This window comes from Convolutriloba macropyga, chromosome 8, assembly GCF_964194025.1.
Source record: "Convolutriloba macropyga chromosome 8, txConMacr16.3, whole genome shotgun sequence".
Lineage (NCBI taxonomy): Eukaryota > Metazoa > Xenacoelomorpha > Acoela > Convolutidae > Convolutriloba > Convolutriloba macropyga.
This window is the reverse complement of record NC_134475.1, coordinates 11,500,860-11,519,332: the sequence shown is the minus strand read 5'-3', so window position 1 is coordinate 11,519,332 and position 18,473 is coordinate 11,500,860. Positions and strand designations below refer to the sequence as shown.

The window sequence follows — 18,473 nt, the reverse complement described above, 5'->3', positions numbered from 1 at the left end:
ATTAGAAAGAGAAATATTGGCTAGAGAAATAAATAGAAAGAGTTTGAAAAGACTGTAAACGCATGTATTATGCTGGCTGATGTTTAGTTCAATGCGGCCAGTCAGAGCTCAAGTCAAAGTTGACAATCGTTACAAAGATTCTGTTCTTATGAAAATGTATACCTGTATTTCTGCTCCGGCCAGCTTGAACAAACAACAGCACGAAAATTATTCTGCATTCAGTTAAACATATTGAAGGGTGTAAGTTCAAATATTTATTATTCTAAAAGCAGTAAGCATTATTGTGTTCATAAACTTATATGTACAAGAAATTTTTCTTATTCGTGTTGTCTATACTTATTATAACCAAATGCTAAATCTGGACAAACTACTAATTAAAGAACGAAAGTATTAAAATTACCAAAAAAATATATTATTTAGTTTTACTTAAAATGGCTAAAAAGTCGATAAAACCCAAAAATTCGAAAACAAAATACTATTTATACTCCCTTATAACTTTATTTATTGCTGTTAGGTTTTATTTATTCTCAGAATTTTACCAGAATTTTTCCTCTGAAAAGACAAAATCAGGCACAGTCTCAAAAATGGAGCAGATGGTTGCAATTGATGAAATTGATTACTCCAAATTGGACGATTCCATCTGCATGCTTAAAAAGGTTACTACAAATAGTCTTCCTGACTTGATTAGATATAAACTGCTGACTGAAATTCGGAAAACAACTTTAAAATTTAACGGTGATATGTTTGAAGAGTTTGCTCGGCCCATAAAACTTTGAAGCTAAAGGAACTCGGATGCGCTTAAACTCAGATCAAATATGAGGGTTTCTTAATAGTTTTTAAGGATATCTAAGCAAGTTGAAGAAAAAATTTTGATAAATTTGAATGCATCTGGCACAAATTAATTATTCATCAAATTTGCAAGAAAAAGTTATCAAAAAATCTCATAGTTCAAGTTATTCCCATGGGAAACTGCACTATCATATAAATGTAATAAGTATTAAAAAGTAGGGTTTTCCTCACCTTCTGTACATAAAGGGGGTTCTCATCAGAGATGCATGCTGTCCTGTGACAAATATCATTTGCTCCTTTCCCTCAATCCATATTGAACATAAACAAAGATGGTAGCATTTTTGTAGAATTTAGACATTTTAAACTCTAACCGAGCATTTGTTTTGTAGTTATCTGCTCTAACAAGTCCAAAATTTTCATTCTCTAACAAAATTTTCCGTCTCTAACCGTCCAAAATTTTCCGTCTCTAACCGTCCAACATTTTCCGTCTCTAACCGTCCAAAATTTTCCGTCTCTAACCAAATTTTTCGTCTCTAACCGTCCAAAATCTTCCGTCTCTAACAAAATTTTCCGTCTCTAACCGTCCAAAATTTTCCGTCTCTAACCAAATTTTCCGTCTCTAACCGTCCAAAATTTTCCGTCTGTAACAAAATTTTTCGTCTCTAACTGTCCAAAATTTTCCGTCTCTAACCGTCCAAAATTTTCCGTCTCTAACCAAATTTTCCGTCTCTAACCGTCCAAAATTTTCCGTCTCTATCCAAATTTTCCGTCTCTAACCGTCCAAAATTTTCCGTCTCCAACCGTCCAACATTTTACTTCTCTAACCATCCAAATTTTTCCGTCTCTAACCAAATTTTTGGTCTCTGACCGTCCAAAATTTTCCGTCTCTAACCAAATTTTCCGTCTCTAACCGTCCAAAATTTTCCGCTCTAACCGAATTAAAAATTGCAAAAGATCTTGAAAAGATTTCAATGTTTACTCTTCCAAAGCAGCAATTTGATTTTGTATCATTCGGATTGGGATTCAGACCATCAGAGGAAATATTCACAAATCTGAACTTTTTTGTTTTCGATGATGGGGATATTCTGATGGCGCCTTGAAAACAATAAAATTCCGCTTTTGAAAATGAATTAAAACACCAAACAAGTGGCAGATATTTCTCGAAAAATAGGAATCTTTATCCTTGGGTCAATTTTTAAAAGTTTTTTGCTTCATCAAAAAACAACGCGTTATCATTAGCTGCTGCATTTAATTTCATTTTGAAATTTAAAAAATTTCTAATTGAGAAAAAATTAAATTGAAGGAAAACACCAAAGGAAATTGATGGAAGATAAAAGGACTGGCGAAGAAGTCGCGATTTATCAATAGCTGAAATAGGGCAATTTTGAATTTACAATGCCATATTTGAAAACATTATTAAGTCCGACTTCACTTGCATTGTTCTTTATCTGCAAGAGCAAACATAAATTTTAGTTAAAAAATGAAGCATCAGTTTTTTTTCCAAAAAGATAAGAAGGACTGAAAGCTGCCTAAACCTACAAATAACTTTTAGTATCATGTTCTCTTGTTCATTGAAGTTTACTTTAAAAAAAATCATCACAAATCCAACAATTTATATTTCACAAAAAAACAGATATGTACGTTTTTGAAAAATGCGAAATTTAACTTAAAATCATCTAAATTTGTATTTGATATTTCAGTTAATTTTTAAGCAGTTTTAAATAGTAAAGGTTACATGAAAAAGAGTTACAAAAAAAAAAGAGAATTAGACTTTCAAATGCATTTTTGGAAGACTTTTTTGCTTTTTAAACTGGTTCAAACAAATTCAAACAGAAAAATGGAAAATAAGAAAAATTTGAACATTTAAGAAAACGGAGCCAAACTTGACCAACCCAATCTTTTCCTATGAAGTGGAGAGCGTTCTCCAGTAAACTAAAAAAGAATTGAATTAAGGAGACATTAAAGACATTCACGGATCCAATTGTTCTGAAAAACGCAAAATTCTCATTTGTTCAATTCCTGGAAACTGGTTTAAAAAGGAGGCTCGCTTGCATTTTTTTGGAAGAAATTTGACCTAAAACAGGCGAAAAAGAAAAAAAAGAGCACAGATGTTTTTATGAAGACAAAATAAAAAATCATCGAAAGACACAGGCATTTGCTTTTCTAACAATGTTTTTCGGGCCTATTTCGAGTTTTTTAAAATGAGACGGTGACAATTTTGTCGAACCTATTACATCGCAGAGAAAAAATGGTGAACTTGTTTTTGGTAAAGTAAACGTTGCAACACCTCAATAACGGCAACATTTTACTTTTAATTATTTCGTCATTTTTCACACTGATTTTAAGGCAATAAGAATCAGTAGTTTTGTTGAGTGAATAAATTTGCGAATATGAGAGTCATCAAACAGTAAAAATCTTACGACAAAAATGAAGTACCGACTCATAAAAATACCAACACAAGTATTTATTGACATCTGAAAAAAAAATTCCGAGCTGACTTTTTGCCCATGTATCTTAAGACTTTTACTTGCTTGACTTTTAAACTGAAAAAAAAGCGAAAGGAGATCAAAGTGTTTTTGCTTTTAAAAAAATATATAAATTACATGAAACACGAACTGCTTTTAAACCGGATTAGGTTTTAAAATTGTACATTTTCCTTTCTTTAATTTCCTTTCTAGCCCAAATTATTTGCTTTGTGGTTATCAGAGGTATAATTTATTTTGCCGAAAATGTTGATGTAGATCTTAACAATCAATTTCTGACTGATATATAAAATAGAGCTGAGCAGAAATATATGACCAATAAGCATCATAAGCAAGGCCTCTTGGCATAACTATACCTAATAATTTTGTTTTGAGAACTTGAATGGCTTTAAATTATATTCAGGTTTGCAAGCATCAAACAAAAAAATAACTTTGGGATGCATTTGGTGCACTTGATAAAATACTTGATAAACACTTGATAGGAAACAATAGTGCAAATTTTGTTTGAATCAAGAAATTACTTGAATTTTCCGAAGAACTACAAATTATTTTTGTCTTTGCCTTGTACCGTCTATCAGAGTCTGGTGCATTCCAAGTCCAAGGTGAAAACTATTGTATTGATAGGTTAAGGGTCTCAATCTCAAGAGTTAGAGAGAATTAAATCGTTTTTTTTTTTCTTTTTTTTAGTAATTCAACTGTATTTCCGATTTTTCTGATATTGTTTGACTGAAAAAAAGAAGAAATAACTAGATGTTATTATTTTTACAGATATTATTTCCACTTATATTTTGAATTCCGTTGGATTTTGTTTTTGTATGAAAAAGCACTGATTTGCACATTTAAAAAGTCAGCGATTTTATGATGGTTGTCTGCTGGTAAAAATCAAATGCTCCTGAAAACCTCTGTTGATTGTTTAGGAAACCAACAATAAGTAGCTATTAATCTTTTCAAAATACTTTTTTTATCAGTCTGATGTATTTTATTTACTTTCTCTCATATAAGGGCAGACTATTCAACCTCAAAAAGAAATCACTTAAATGTCCTCAGTATAATCAAAAGAATTTTATTTTCTTATAATTTAATTTTTTTTTTCGAAAAGCGTGAGAGGTTTTTTTTGAATCGTCACCTATATACAATACAATTTATGTACAACCAGAGGCGACAAAAGTTAAATACACAGTAAGAAGAGTTTGAGTTTATAAAATTGAGTTTGTGAAAATCTTGTTAAAACTGATTGTTCTATCTAACTGCAGTAAAAAAACTTCCTCTGCCTTGGATGCACTCAGCCATTTCAAAAACCGTGGAGGACTTCTGCTGGCTGAACTTGATGTTTAAAAATTATAATGCCTCTTTTCCTCGGCTAGCCTCGTGGAAATTGTGGTAAAGATTGAGACAATTTCTTCGGGTAAGTATGACGAAACAAAAAAATAATTGAAAAAATTGAATAGTAAAATCTTAAAAGTTCAAAGGGCGTATTTGGGACCCGAAACCACTCGTGTTGAAGCTCTGTTTCTTCTTGGTGAATGTTCACTGCACTAAGTTTACTTATATAGCTGTAAGTTTTTCGTTTTAATGCTTCGTTCTTTCAATGTTCAATTCGTCGCAAAGTTAAAATAGAGCTCGGCAAATTGATTTGGAAGGTTTCGAATAGAAGCGCCCAGTTCTGATGTTGTATTAGGGGACTGCGCTAAGTGTCTTGTAAAATACACAAAAATTCTGCTTTTCTTTCAATTATTTTAACTCTCCGTCTGATGCCATTATGGCTGGGGACTAGATCACTGGTTATGTTTTTGGATGATCCTGCTTTGATGTTGAAAAAGATTGAGGAGATGGCAGAAACGGTTAAGATTATTAAAGAGAGGGATAAAATTAATAAGTAAAAGCGTTTTTTCTGACTTGAAAAAGCCATGAACAAAAATTGAAAAAACTGATAAATTGTTAAAAGTGCTACGCTAACCTAAACCATAAAACCACTGAAATCAAACCACGCTCAGCACAATAGTGAAAGTTTTTGTTTGTTTTTGATCTGACAGTGTTTAAGAAAATAGTAAAATGTAAGGAGAGAAGTAATGAAAAGTATCAAAAGAAGGCGCAACAGTTGGTTATTATTTACGCAAAAAGACATTAATGAAAGCTGCGATCTGTTCAACCCCGAATTGACTAGGCGAGTGGCTGGCTGAACAGATAGAGAGAAGGGAATGAGATGGACAGAAATTGACGATGACTGAGTTGTACTTGGCCCCGAATCGATTAGGCGAGCGGCTGGCCAAATACTCTTATCACGTCTGATTATTATGATGCTTTTCATATAGTGTTTTTTTTAAATAGCCGAGAGAAAAGGAATAATATGAATATTGGAGGTAACTGAGAACCGCTGATGAGAGAAAAAATAAAGTTCGTTCTTCCGTTAAATTTTCCACTATTTGTTAACTACTGCGCCACTTTCCTACTCTTCAAGAAGTTAGAATTTTGTTGCAATTTAATGAATGGAAGAAACGTCTCACAAAAATAAATATAAAGTTGCTGGCGTTGGACTCGAACGGTAGTTGTGTGTACTTTATTGAACCATTTTTGTGCTCTTCACAACTGAGTCATTCGATAATGATTTTTGTTTATTTGGCTGCCTGTGTTTCCTTCGCACTGTCTGTCTCTCTGTTTTTCAGTTTGTTGTTGTGCTTGGATTTTTCCGTTTTTCCCTATTTTCCTTTTTGTGCTCTCAGTTCTTGCATTTCTTCTGTCTTCGAGCACATTTCTGTTGTTTGATCGACTATGATCATTGATATTGAATTTCAGCGAATGAACTGGGATTGATCCTCATTTTGTATAGTTGATCACAATTATAGGCAGTCATTTTAACCACTACTCTTTGGTGTATGCGGCTAGAAGATTTAGTATTGGAGATGGTCAAGAGTGCTTTTGCAGGAGTTGAGCGGGCGCTGTCGTTCCTTAATTATCAATTCTAATACAAAGAGTATGTTGTATTTTACCTATCTTTGAATATACCCGTTGTCCAATTTAATTTGCATTTCTCTCACTGACTTCATGTTTGCCTCTTCGTGGAGTTTCTGTAGCTGGTACCATCTTGGTTTTCAAAGGCCAATTCGTAGAGCTCGGTTTTGCATGTTTTATATATTATTGATAAGGGAATGTGAATGATCCAGCCAAAAAGCATTTGAGTACAAAAAAAAAGAGGTCGGACCCAAGATATGTAGACCAAAATTAGACTTTTTTCATTAACGTTTAGATTACTAAGCTTCCAGAGTTGAAATTGCCTGCTGTTCGTTCTTCGTACTAGATCTTTGCAATGTTCACTCAACTTGAGGTGTGGAGTGAAAGTGATGCCAAGGAGTTTTATCGATTGTGTCTTCTGAATTAATACTCATTTTATGTGGAGTTCAAGAGGAAATTTTTTCTTTTGACGGGTTTTTAAATATCAGGTAATGAGTTTTGTTTGGATTTAATTTAAATTTCAGTGAGTAACACCAATCAATTAGGCTGTTCAGCGATGATTGTAGATGTTTTTGAATTAATTTGGGGGAGCGCGACCTATAGTAATGTGCAAAGTCATCAGTGAACTGTGAGATCTGGGCTTCTATTTTAGGCAAACGTCTAACGTATATGAGAACGAGGATTGGAGCAATTACGCTCTTTTGAGGTACTCCAACTGACGGATTGAAACTATCACTGACAGTAGAATTTATCTTCACAACAAAGTTCCTTTGCGATAAAAAAGAATTTATCCACCTTATAACTGAATTATTTAGCCCAATCGAATTTAGCTTGTGAACGAGTCCTAGGCGCCATACAGAATCAAACGCTTTATCGACATCCAAGCATACAAAACCAACCATTTCGGAGCACTGGAGGGCTTCACTGACGTGTTGTGTGACGGGTTGTCTGTGGTGCGGTGGTGTTTCATGTAAGCGCTCTGAGTCTCGCCGAATGTATTTTGACTTTCACAATGTTCCATAACAATGTTTTTTACAACAGTTTTACATATTTTGGCTAAACAATTTGTAAGACTAATGGGTCGGTAGTTTTCAGCCTTCGATTGGTCTTTGTTTTCCTTTTTTATCCTTTTAATTTGGGAATCTTTCCAGTTAACTAAAACAAACGAGTTATTAATTGAGCTAGATATGAGCATACAGGCAAGGACTTCAACATTTTTAGGAAAATCTTTAGGGAGTTTGTAGCAAATTTTATCCGTCATTGTCCGTCAAAAGCACTTTCCGAGATTTTTTGTTCTTTTTCTTTCATCTGACCGCCTCATGGAACGTTTAATTTTTTTCTATAGGTAATTTATCTCAGTAATTACCTATAGTAATTCAACTGTATTTCCGATTTTTCTGATATTGTTTGACTGAAAAAAAGAAGAAATAACTAGATGTTATTATTTTTACAGATATTATTTCCACTTATATTTTGAATTCCGTTGGATTTTGTTTTTGTATGAAAAAGCACTGATTTGCACATTTAAAAAGTCAGCGATTTTATGATGGTTGTCTGCTGGTAAAAATCAAATGCTCCTGAAAACCTCTGTTGATTGTTTAGGAAACCAACAATAAGTAGCTATTAATCTTTTCAAAATACTTTTTTTATCAGTCTGATGTATTTTATTTACTTTCTCTCATATAAGGGCAGACTATTCAACCTCAAAAAGAAATCACTTAAATGTCCTCAGTATAATCAAAAGAATTTTATTTTCTTATGATTTAAATTTTTTTTTGAAAAGTGTGAGAGGTTTTTTTTGAATCGTCACCTATATACAATACAATTTATGTACAACCAGAGGCGACAAAAGTTAAATACACAGTAAGAAGAGTTTGAGTTTATAAAATTGAGTTTGTGAAAATCTTGTTAAAACTGATTGTTCTATCTAACTGCAGTAAAAAAACTTCCTCTGCCTTGGATGCACTCAGCCATTTCAAAAACCGTGGAGGACTTCTGCTGGCTGAACTTGATGTTTAAAAATTATAGTGCCTCTTTTCCTCGGCTAGCCTCGTGGAAATTGTGTTAAAGATTGAGACAATTTCTTCGGGTAAGTATGACGAAACAAAAAAATAATTGAAAAAATTGAATAGTAAAATCTTAAAAGTTCAAAGGGCGTATTTGGGACCCGAAACCACTCGTGTTGAAGCTCTGTTTCTTCTTGGTGAATGTTCACTGCACTACGTTGACTTATATAGCTGTAAGTTTTTCGTTTTAATGCTTCGTTCTTTCAATGTTCAATTCGTCGCAAAGTTAAAATAGAGCTCAGCAAATTGATTTGGAAGGTTTCGAACAGAAGCGCCCAGTTCTGATGTTGTATTAGGGGACTGCGCTAAGTGTCTTGTACAATACACAAAAATTCTGCTTTTCTTTCAATTATTTTAACTCTCCGTCTGATGCCATTATGGCTGGGGACTAGATCACTGGTTATGTTTTTGGATGATCCTGCTTTGATGTTGAAAAAGATTGAGGAGATGGCAGAAACGGTTAAGATTATTAAAGAGAGGGATAAAATTAATAAGTAAAAGCGTTTTTTCTGACTTGAAAAAGCCATGAACAAAAATTGAAAAAACTGATAAATTGTTAAAAGTGCTACGCTAACCTAAACCATAAAACCACTGAAATCAAACCACGCTCAGCACAATAGTGAAAGTTTTTGTTTGTTTTTGATCTGACAGTGTTTAAGAAAATAGTAAAATGTAAGGAGAGAAGTAATGAAAAGTATCAAAAGAAGGCGCAACAGTTGGTTATTATTTACGCAAAAAGACATTAATGAAAGCTGCGATCTGTTCAACCCCGAATTGACTAGGCGAGTGGCTGGCTGAACAGATAGAGAGAAGGGAACGAGATGGACAGAAATTGACGATGACTGAGTTGTACTTGGCCCCGAATCGATTAGGCGAGCGGTTGGCCAAATACTCTTATCACGTCTGATTATTATGATGCTTTTCATATAGTGTTTTTTTAAATAGCCGAGAGAAAAGGAATAATATGAATATTGGAGGTAACTGAGAACCGCTGATGAGAGAAAAAATAAAGTTAGTTCTTCCGTTAATTTTTCCACTATTTGTTAACTACTGCGCCACTTTCCTACTCTTCAAGAAGTTAGAATTTTGTTGCAATTTAATGAATGGAAGAAACGTCTCACAAAAATAAATATAAAGTTGCTGGCGTTGGACTCGAACGGTAGTTGTGTGTACTTTATTGAACCATTTTTGTGCTCTTCACAACTGAGTCATTCGATAATGATTTTTTATGATTTTTGTTTATTTGGCTGCCTGTGTTTCCTTCGCACTGTCTGTCTCTCTGTTTTTCAGTTTGTTGTTGTGCTTGGATTTTTCCGTTTTTCCCTATTTTCCTTTTTGTGCTCTCAGTTCTTGCATTTCTTCTGTCTTCGAGCACATTTCTGTTGTTTGATCGACTATGATCATTGATATTGAATTTCAGCGAATGAACTGGGATTGATCCTCATTTTGTATAGTTGATCACAATTATAGGCAGTCATTTTAACCACTACTCTTTGGTGTATGCGGCTAGAAGATTTAGTATTGGAGATGGTCAAGAGTGCTTTTGCAGGAGTTGAGCGGGCGCTGTTGTTCCTTAAATATCAATTCTAATACAAAGAATATGTTGTATTTTACTGCTCTTTGAATATACCCGTTGTCCAATTTAATTTGCATTTCTCTCACTGACTTCATGTTTGCCTCTTCGTGGAGTTTCTGTACCTGGTACCATCTTGGTTTTCCAAGGCCAATTCGTAGAGCTCGGTTTTGCATGTTTTGTATATTATTGATAAGGGAATGTGAATGATCCAGCCAAAAAGCATTTGAGTACAAAAAAAAAGAGGTCGGACCCAAGATATGTAGACCAAAATTAGACTTTTTTCATTAACGTTTAGATTACTAAGCTTCCAGAGTTGAAATTGCCTGCTGTTCTTTCTTCGTACTAGATCTTTGCAATGTTCACTCAACTTGAGGTGTGGAGTGAAAGTGATGCCAAGGAGTTTTATCGATTGTGTCTTCTGAATTAATACTCATTTTATGTGGAGTTCAAAAGGAAATTTTTTCTTTTGACGGGTTTTTAAATATCAGGTAATGAGTTTTGTTTGGATTTAATTTAAATTTCAGTGAGTAACACCAATCAATTAGGCTGTTCAGCGATGATTGTAGATGTTTTTGAATTAATTTGGGGGAGCGCGACCTATAGTAATGTGCAAAGTCATCAGTGAACTGTGAGATCTGGGCTTCTATTTTAGGCAAACGTCTAACGTATATGAGAACGAGGATTGGAGCAATTACGCTCTTTTGAGGTACTCCAACTGACGGATTGAAACTATCACTGACAGTAGAATTTATCTTCACAACAAAGTTCCTTTGCGATAAAAAAGAATTTATCCACCTTATAACTGAATTATTTAGCCCAATCGAATTTAGCTTGTGAACGAGTCCTAGGCGCCATACAGAATCAAACGCTTTATCGACATCCAAGCATACAAAACCAACCATTTCGGAGCACTGGAGGGCTTCACTGACGTGTTGTGTGACGGGTTGTCTGTGGTGCGGTGGTGTTTCATGTAAGCGCTCTGAGTCTCGCCGAATGTATTTTGACTTTCACAATGTTCCATAACAATGTTTTTTACAACAGTTTTACATATTTTGGCTAAACAATTTGTAAGACTAATGGGTCGGTAGTTTTCAGCCTTCGATTGGTCTTTGTTTTCCTTTTTTATCCTTTTAATTTGGGAATCTTTCCAGTTAACTAAAACAAACGAGTTATTAATTGAGCTAGATATGAGCATACAGGCAAGGACTTCAACATTTTTAGGAAAATCTTTAGGGAGTTTGTAGCAAATTTTATCCGTCATTGTCCGTCAAAAGCACTTTCCGAGATTTTTTGTTCTTTTTCTTTCATCTGACCGCCTCATGGAACGTTTAATTTTTTTCTATAGGTAATTTATCTCCTTTCTTAAAGAAATAAAGTGATCGCCAACTGCAGTTTTGAGCTCTCTTCGCCTTCCTCTCTTCAGTTTAATCAATTTTTGTGTCTCAACACTGTAGGGGAACACTTTCCTGTTAATGCAGGTGTCTTCGAGAAATTTGTGTATTATTTCAACTAAGCTATTGCTGAACTGAATTATTTCATCCTTTTTTGGATACTTCGCAGGCCAGAGATTTTATGATCTTTAAAATTTTAGCGTGTTTTGTCTAAATTTCCTGTAGTTGATTTATGATTTTAGCTGAAAAAGTTTGCTTCTTCTTAGGTTCATTGTTGTATTTGTAATTTAGTGATCACTGCCTAGATCTTCTGATACTTGAAAATCCTTAAAATTTGTAAGGAGTGAATTATCGCAAAAATGCAGATCTAACATATTTTTGCATTTTCCGTCAGATGACTGATATGTGTGATGTGTGATATCCGTCTTCAGCAGTTTAAAAGTGCCCTCGTCAATAACTTTTGGAATCTTTTCTCCATTTTCAGAATCATAGGAGCAGTTCAGTTCTGGGTGGGGAGCATTGAAATCGCCGCATAAAAAGACATTTTTCAACTTTCCTGAAAATATTTTCTTGGACGACAGCGGCATTCCAGGGGAATTGTAAACAGTTATTATCTAAAACTCATCAAAAAGGGCAACCTAAGGCAAAGCTTCAGTGTTTCAATTGTTCGACCATGTGTTTCAACCATTTCTATCGGTTTCTTTTTCTACTGGTTCTGTTCGCAACAATGCTTTTCTTCACTAAGATGGCAGAACCATGATGAACGTTGTTGCAGCTTTCCGTCGCAACGATGTAGGTGTTGAGGGGTATTGATTTCTTCCAATTCTAACTTTATTCAAGCAAATTACATCTATGTCTGCTTCTGCTGAAATTAGAATCAGATCGTTTGTTTTGTTGTTGAGGCCGCGACAGTTCCATTGCAAAGTTTTGAGGTTATCCATTTCGCGAAAAGTTTTGGCTACTTGTTAGGTTGTTTGATTGCATTGAAATGAAAGGAGCTGTATGCGCGCTTTTAATGCTCTCATGTATTCTTTGGCCATCTATTTTTTTTATTGAAGATGCGTGAGGCGCTGTTAGAGACAATATTTACTATATCACTGTAAGACATAGTGTTAAGAACTGTTCGAATTTTCCTCAGAACTTCAACTACCAGAAGAGCAATTTTTTTCCGTTCCTGGCGTTAGCTCAGTGTTTGCATGAGGTTTCAATTTGTTGGCTACAGCTGAGAATTTATTCTCATTTATCTTTTTCGAGGCCTCTGCTAATTTCTGCTGACATGTTAGACACCCTCGATAAACTGTCACATGAGTACCACCACAATTTTTTGCTTTTGGCGTTTTGTTTTGCAACAGCGCATTCTTTAACACTATGATCTTGCGAGCAGCGAAGGCATCGAGTTGCGTTGGCGCATTCATGTGGTGGTTCTCGGCTTGTTTCACATCGGTGTAGCTGCCAGCCTATTTTGACGCCCTGTTTTTGAGCTGCATTGACTTGATGGTTTGATTCTGTAATCACACGTATTAATTTTGTTGGTGGACTGGTTGCTCGACTTGTTATTCGTGACACTTTGGTGACATCCATTTCGTTGTTGGTTAGGAGTTCTTCTTTTACCTCATCTTCAGTAATGCTGTGGTGAACGTTTACAATGACAACACTTGCTTTAGTTTTCGGCTGAGGAAGTGTGTTCCTGGCATTCACTTTGGCATTTGGAAAGGCTTGATTTAGGTTTAGTGACAGCATTAGGAATTCTCTTGAAGCAAGGTCCTCTGGTTGAATAAAAAAATCGGTATTGTTCTTCAGTTCTCTCATTTGCTTGAATTAACGGCTGGAAAATTCGACTTTATTGCTCTTGCAAACTCAATTTGTGATGGTCTTGGATCAATTGAAACAATCATAGGTCTTACGTTGTTGGTCAGGTGGGCATTTGTTTTCTGAAACGTTCTCTTTTGTTTCGCACTTCAAAAAAAATTGCTTTCATCTTGCGTTGATTCTTCTGCTGTCATTCTGGCCTCAGATAAAAGGCTGTCAGTTTGGCTCATGTTGAGAATCAGCCTCAATGAGGCTCTGAAGTTTCCATTGTTCTCTATAGAGGCTAGATGCGGACAATTTTTCCAAATAAAAAAAATTTGCAGCTAACCTTGTTAAGAAGTCTAAATGCTCTATAGTAAAGGAGAGAGCAACTTTTAAAAAACTAATTAAAAAGCTTAAGCTAAGAAAGAAGTGGATTTAAAAGACTTCTGAAGTGTAAGGTTAAGAGAAAAAGGAAAGAGAGAGAAGTAAATGGAAAAGGGATTTTAAATCTTAGGCAACTTTTAGTGAAAAATATTTTTTTTATAAAATACTCACTCCCAAAGGACGTTCCTACACAAAGTGGAGTACTTGCTTGTGGCTTTCCCATCACACTTTGAGGTACTGATCCGAAAGTGACATTAATAGCGTTTTTATCATCATGGACATTAGGCTAAATTGAGAGGTTTTTTGAATCGTCGTTAACACAAGTGTGGGGTTATATTGGGATGCTTAAGATGAACAATAACAATCCTAGGTTGCATACTTATATAAATACAAAAACTGATTCCTGGTTTATATCGATATGCCCTATTTGCAAAATAGATTTTTTTTAGTGTTAATTGGTTTTGATTAGACGCGTTCTGATATTTTTGACAATATTGACTCCCCTATTGTAAAAAGTGAGGTAATTCTTGAATACAATTTGCATGAGCGGTTTATTGACTAGTCGGAGGGCATAGCCACATTTTTTGCACGGATGTAAACAGCTGTCCGGTACCGTCCTGACCCTGATATTATCTCATCTTGATCGAATGCTTATTCGCCAATCTCGAGTTTTTTGTGTTATAGCATTAAGTAAAGATTAGAAGCGGGTGCGATTGTTGAAAAGATGCAAATTTTCTTCAGACTTACTGTGAGGTGCCACAGAACTACAGCCACATAGTTGATTGTCTCCACTCTGAAGACATCAACGTCTACTACCTCAAAGATGCAGGATCATGTTCACTGTGTAAACTTACTCCAGGATTCGTCTTCCCTATTGACACAAAGGAAACAGTCAAGGTCAGTTCGCAAATCCCCGTTTCAAGTCAGTATTAAAAGCAAAGGCAGAAATTCGAGTTTAAAAACAAGCATCGCGGATACAAACCAAAAAAAAGTTCAGGTAAATTTACCTGAAAAAACACCTGAACTTACCTGAACAGTTCAGGTAGATTTGTCTCACCTGAACCACACCTGAACACACCTGAAAAATACTTAAAATTTACCTGAAAATAGGAGATGAGTTTCCAAGGGCGGTGAATTTTCATGGAATGTTTTTTTGCGGAGAACTCGCAACATTCTGTGCAAAAAAAAACAAAGAATTCTTTTAAAAACAAACGAGGGCATCAACTAATGAACTTGATATAATAATAATAATATTAATTTGTTTCTGCTTAATCGCAGCGAAGCAGCATTAAGCTTTTTAATCTGCATTAACAGTAACCTGTTTTTAATTGTCCTTTTTCAATTATTCGCCATATCTCACCCTGTTCATTTTGTGAGCATGAATGCTCTTTTTTGGTGACTATGGCCAATTTTTTGCGTCTGATATTTTCACGTGGTACCATTATTACAGCCAACATTGGTCACGCTATGGTCAACCTAAAGCTATGGTTAAGTAAGTGCTATTCCCCACACAGACAGCTTCACGGAAGCAGGGGATCGAACTCTCAATCATTGGCGTGTCAATCACACACCTTACCTCTCGGTTATCACGCCATTAATGTAGATATATACCAACTATTTATATTAGAACTAAAAATATCTCAGGGGAATAATAAAGTTGGCTCTTAGGTTGTCAAATGTCTGGCTGGCAGCAAACCGGCGAGGGTTCCCTTTCGAGTGCGTTCAGGTGCTCACAGCTTCGGAGGCACTTCCTTTGTGGAGCACGGTTTCATTGTTGACATGAAGCGAATGCGACGAATATCTGTGAAGCCGAAGAAGAAAGAAGTAGTTTTAGGTGTGGGGGTGAGAGTTGGCGAAGCTTATCAAGCGCTTGAAAAATACAAACTGCTGGTAATTGGAGGTAAGCATTTGTTTTCGAAATTGGTACTTTGGTTGGAGCTTTTTAACTAATTGGCTAATTAATAGTCACACGTCATTACTAGGACCTACAGTAGTGTTGACGCTTGCCTTTTATGATTTAAAAATCCTTTATACGCGTACAATGAAATATTTTTTGCGTTCCCGCTGGCTTTTTTCTGTATTGGCATATTACCATTATCATAACAAGTATCAATAAGTAACAGAAATTGAATTTCTGGGGGGGGGGGCTATCAGATTGGTAATCTAAGAATTGTGGAGAGAAGGGGGCAAAAAAAGGAAAGAAGGAAAAAAAGCGAATGAAAGAGGTGTTCATTAAACACATAAACATCATAAATGAAATTTTGACGAAGAATTCTTTGTAACTTGATCTGATCCGATATCACTGTGAATATTTATGACCACCAGGAGATTGTCCAGATGTCGGCATTGGTGGACTGTCTTCAACAGGCGGGACTGGATTCACGACACGAAAATACGGCGTTATGATAAACACAGTGCTCAACTACGAAGTCGTTCTGCCGACTGGAGACGTCGTCAACGCTTCTTTTGACGAGAACCGTGACTTGTTTGATGTCCTGCGAGGCACGGGTGGCTCTTCCTTCGGGATAATTACTCATGTAACTTTAAAACTTGGACCTTTAGAACCAATGTACGGGTTCCTGAGAATCAAAATTGATCCCAAATCAACAGGAGAATGGTTGCATTACTTCGTGTCAATTGCAGACACGTTATCCGATGATATGATGTACATATACACATATCTTTTTGATAAGTTCACTTTGGTTCAGGGTGCATTGACTGGCGAACTTTTCAGCAACAGTACACTCCAAAATGAGGTAGTACAAAACTTAGTCGACGATGCCAAAAAGCGTGGTGTAGATATTATTTCAGCCAACATTTTTAAAGTGCCCTACACGGACCTATGGAAATATACTTACGGCGCCCACGCATACTCCAAATCGGTAAACCCAAAGTCCACCTGGCTTCGAGATTATCGAGAACACACGAATAGCGAGTACAATGGTGTCACCAGTGGTTACATATGTACTGACCACGTACCCTTGGAGGTATTTGAAAAATTAGAAAAACACTATTTTCATCCCAAATACAGAAAACAGCTCCTTCCAGCGGACATTGGTACAAATGTTGAGCTTTTTGGCGGTAACACATTTTCTGATGAAATGTATGGCGTGTACAAAGGCAAGGGATGCAGGGCAATATTTACAACATATCCAAAACGAGGCGATACACCCGAGAAAGCAACCCTAATTCAAAAATTTCAGGCTGAGTTTTGGGATATTTTGCGACCATATACCAACTACTCGTACCGCGGATACGAAGACGCATCACACGGTCGGTCCGATCAAGGTGGTCATGTTGGTATGATGGATTTCCATTACGGCGAGTCAAAATACGAAGTTATGACCGCCAAAACGAAGTTCGATCCAGAAAATATCTTTAAAAATCATCTTTCTATTCCAACCATAGACTGCTACGAACAAAACTTGTGCCAATAAATATTTTTGAAAATAGATGGTATCTGTATATGTAAAAATATATTTTAGCACAATAGAACTTGAAACTTTGAAAAGCAACGACTGAAAGTTGGTTGTTCGCATTGCAATGCAAAGAAAATTATACCTCCTTTATGACAATTAAGAAATTTTTGGTTACTGCTTGAGCGGGGGGCTTATTGTGAAAAAATATTAGGATCAAAAATTTAAGAGAAATATATGAAGCATAGGAAAAAAAAACATCAGGCTGTAACATTTCCGGGCAATTTTTCTGCTATGCTAGAATGATCTAGACTCAAAGGAAGGTAAAAGGGAACTGTTTCTGTCAAAATTTATCTTCTATTTCTATCAAAAAGAACATCGACAAAAATGGGGCATTTCCAATTGAACCCCTTCCCATAAAAATCATGGTTAACATATCTTAAAGTGGAGGTGGGGGGGGGGGGGGTTTGATGGGAAATACCCCAAAAATCTCCTGACTATCGTTTTGTTGAAAACTAGTCAGAAATGTTTGTGAAAAAGGTTCATACCGTGCACCAAACTTCACAATTGGAACTCATCGTTACAATTATAAGCCCGGTAACGTCAGACAAATTGCTCTCAGACGGGGGGGGGCTATAGCCTAGATAATTTTTTTGAGGGTGCAACTCTTGTCAACACAGGATGGGTTTGATCTGGGACCTCCGGAATTGACTGACGCATTATCTCTCTCATATCCGGGCCTTGTGTTAGCCCATATCATACATAATCGTAATTTCTGATAGCCCAGAATTAATTTCTGAATAAGAGCTATATATGTCACGCAAAAATCAAAACGTCAAGGGTGACTTTCGACAAGTTAAATCAAAAGAATGCTCCAGAGCGAATATGGTCAAGCAAAATTGTGGATGGAAAGACACGCGCGTTTACAATAGCCATTAAACTGTTTACAACATTACATGAGGTATTTTTGGTTTATTATATTTGTTCAATCTATTGGGCAGGAGAGTTTAGTCACTGTGCGGCTTAACGTGAATGCTGAAAGCGATTATTCCAATTACAGTGTTTTGTTACTTCCATTATTTTTCTATGTACAAAATACCGCAATACTGATATATAAAGTTTTTGCATTATTATAAAATAAGGTTTACTAAAAAATATAGCATCGAGTGTCAATTCGTCAAAACTTTACATTCTCCCTCCAAAAAACTCCCTATTTTGGGTAAGTTTGCCTTGCATGAGTTTTTCTTTCGAGCTCAGGAAATTAACAAGAACTTTCAAAAATGTGCAACAGATCAAGGGTGTGCAGAATTGTTATGCTTCAAAATCTCGGCAAATCAACGTCTTTTTAATCCTCGATTTATGATTAGAGGAACTTAGGATTCGAGGATTTTTTTTATAAATTAGATATTACAATTAGTCTTTTTTATCATATAGTCTCATATATAGCAGATGACCGCGTTTTTTCTCATTGAAGATAATTGTTGCTTAAAAAGATCTAGCTAATGTTTCTAGTTTATGGCTTTTGATTTTTTTTCGATTTGACATTATTATTGCCCATAAAATTTTGTCTTTTGACTGTAGTTTTTGTTTTTTGCAACCTTATTATTTAGTCTCATCCGATTGTTTTT

General features: G+C 35.5%; 1 protein-coding gene across 1 annotated transcript; it reads left to right on the top strand.

Annotated features, from left to right (window-relative positions):
* Positions 1-78: 78 nt before the first annotated feature.
* LOC142343934 (FAD-linked oxidoreductase DDB_G0289697-like) lies at positions 79-17,017 on the top strand. The gene is made up of 4 exons (XM_075395333.1): positions 79-656; positions 14,171-14,326; positions 15,098-15,329; positions 15,755-17,017. Exons 1-4 carry the CDS (start codon positions 432-434, stop codon positions 16,864-16,866), a joined length of 1,725 nt encoding a protein of 574 aa, XP_075251448.1. The 5' UTR covers positions 79-431; the 3' UTR covers positions 16,867-17,017.
* Positions 17,018-18,473: the final 1,456 nt, after the last annotated feature.

What these genes read in the sequence shown, in the direction of transcription:
- LOC142343934 (XM_075395333.1), top strand. Translation starts at nt 432, where the DNA reads ATGGCTAAAAAGTCGATAAAACCCAAAAATTCGAAAACAAAATACTAT. An exon ending in ACACAAAGGAAACAGTCAAG is followed by an intron (nt 14,327 to 15,097) that starts GTCAGTTCGCAA and finishes GTTGGCTCTTAG; the next exon opens with GTTGTCAAATGTCTGGCTGG. An exon ending in CAAACTGCTGGTAATTGGAG is followed by an intron (nt 15,330 to 15,754) that starts GTAAGCATTTGT and finishes TATGACCACCAG; the next exon opens with GAGATTGTCCAGATGTCGGC.